The 1,380-nt window shown below is 33.4% G+C and overlaps 1 protein-coding gene across 1 annotated transcript in view; it reads right to left on the minus strand.

Annotated features, from left to right (window-relative positions):
• Positions 1-1,380, minus strand: part of LOC109538471 — a gene marked incomplete in the record, with an annotated part of 17,437 nt that overhangs the window by 477 nt on the left and 15,580 nt on the right. Inside the window, 1 exon segment of the mRNA XM_048662827.1 lies at positions 1-43. Within this exon segment, the coding sequence (XP_048518784.1) occupies positions 1-43 (43 nt within the window).

Consider the following 1,380-nt stretch of genomic DNA (forward strand, 5'->3'; position numbering starts at 1 on the left):
AGCATTCTATCTCCGACCAGAATGTGCGGACTTCCAGGAATAACTGAAAATAGGATTTATTGTTACTTCGACATGGGGATGTTGCATGCGTTAATCGGCCAAGTATATTATTTCATTTAAAGCAATCAAATATCATTCACCATTAGGTAAAGTCAGTTATTTCCAGCCCTTAGTTAAGTGTGAAGCTATTTTAGATGAAATCGAATGCAAAAGTGAGATCTGTGACAGATATGCATTCAATTTATACAGGGTTTGCGGGTAGCCCGTTTGTTTTTTGCAAAGTATTATGTGATGAATCCACAGACGCTTAAAGGGTGCACATTTTAAAAATATTTTTGTAATGTACAGAGTGTCCCAAAAGCCCTAAAAGAATCAAAGTTGTGTTTTTCTAAATAAAATACCCTATATATTATTGCATTTTTGGATTCTCTGAGCAGAGGGTTTGTTTTAATAAGATTTATAAGGTCTAAATCTAAAGGTTTTTTAAATAATTCGAATTTTATCAAAATCTAATATTATTTTCAGGTGTCAAATACTTGCGAATTATTTAAGTTATGTAAACGTAATTCGTAGTTTGGTGTAACAAGAAATCATATTTTATATCCCAATGATAATAAAATTACCATTTTATACAGGGTGTCAACAAATTTAAACTAATCTTAACTTAAAGAACTTTAAGTGGCTATAACTTGATTAATTTAAATACAACCCCATATTTTTTTAGCTTACCAGGAAATGCAATTTTTAATTACCTATCGAATGGTACTAGGATGTTGATAACTAAGTTCTTGCCTTTTTACAAAATAAACCAAATAATCGTGTTGTGCAGGTTAAATAACGTATCAACAATAACATAAAACAAAGGCAAATTATTTATAACAAATGTTCGAAATGTTGACCGTCCATTTCCAGGCACTTGTAAATTATTTTTCCAAAACCACTGCTAACTCTGGACAACGGCGGAGTTACAGTTTTAAAAGCGTCTCTTATGCGTGTTTTCATATCGTGTGAAGTTGTCGGAAGCGTATGGTAGACAATTCCTTTTATGTACCCCCACAAAAAGAAATCTAGTGGAGTTAAGTCCGGAAATCTGGGGGGCCAATTTTTAAACCCATTTCTGCCAATCCACCTGTTTTGAAAGTTTGCATTTAAAAATTCCCGAACTTCGCAGTGATAATGAGGCGGAGCTCCATCCAATTGAACCCACATGTTGGTTCTAATATTGAAAGGGACTTCGTCTAATAATATTGAGAGATGGTTTATTAGAGACTGGAGAAACATCAAACCATTTAGATGCCCTTCAAAAAAATAGGGTCCAATTAAATATTGGCCCAGTATTCCACCCCACACATTAACTGACCACCTATTTTGATTTTTCAT

The sequence above is a fragment of the Dendroctonus ponderosae genome, unplaced genomic scaffold (assembly GCF_020466585.1).
Source record: "Dendroctonus ponderosae isolate FM_Combo_2020 unplaced genomic scaffold, Dpon_F_20191213v2 Dpon_F_20191213_1, whole genome shotgun sequence".
Classification (NCBI taxonomy): domain Eukaryota; kingdom Metazoa; phylum Arthropoda; class Insecta; order Coleoptera; family Curculionidae; genus Dendroctonus; species Dendroctonus ponderosae.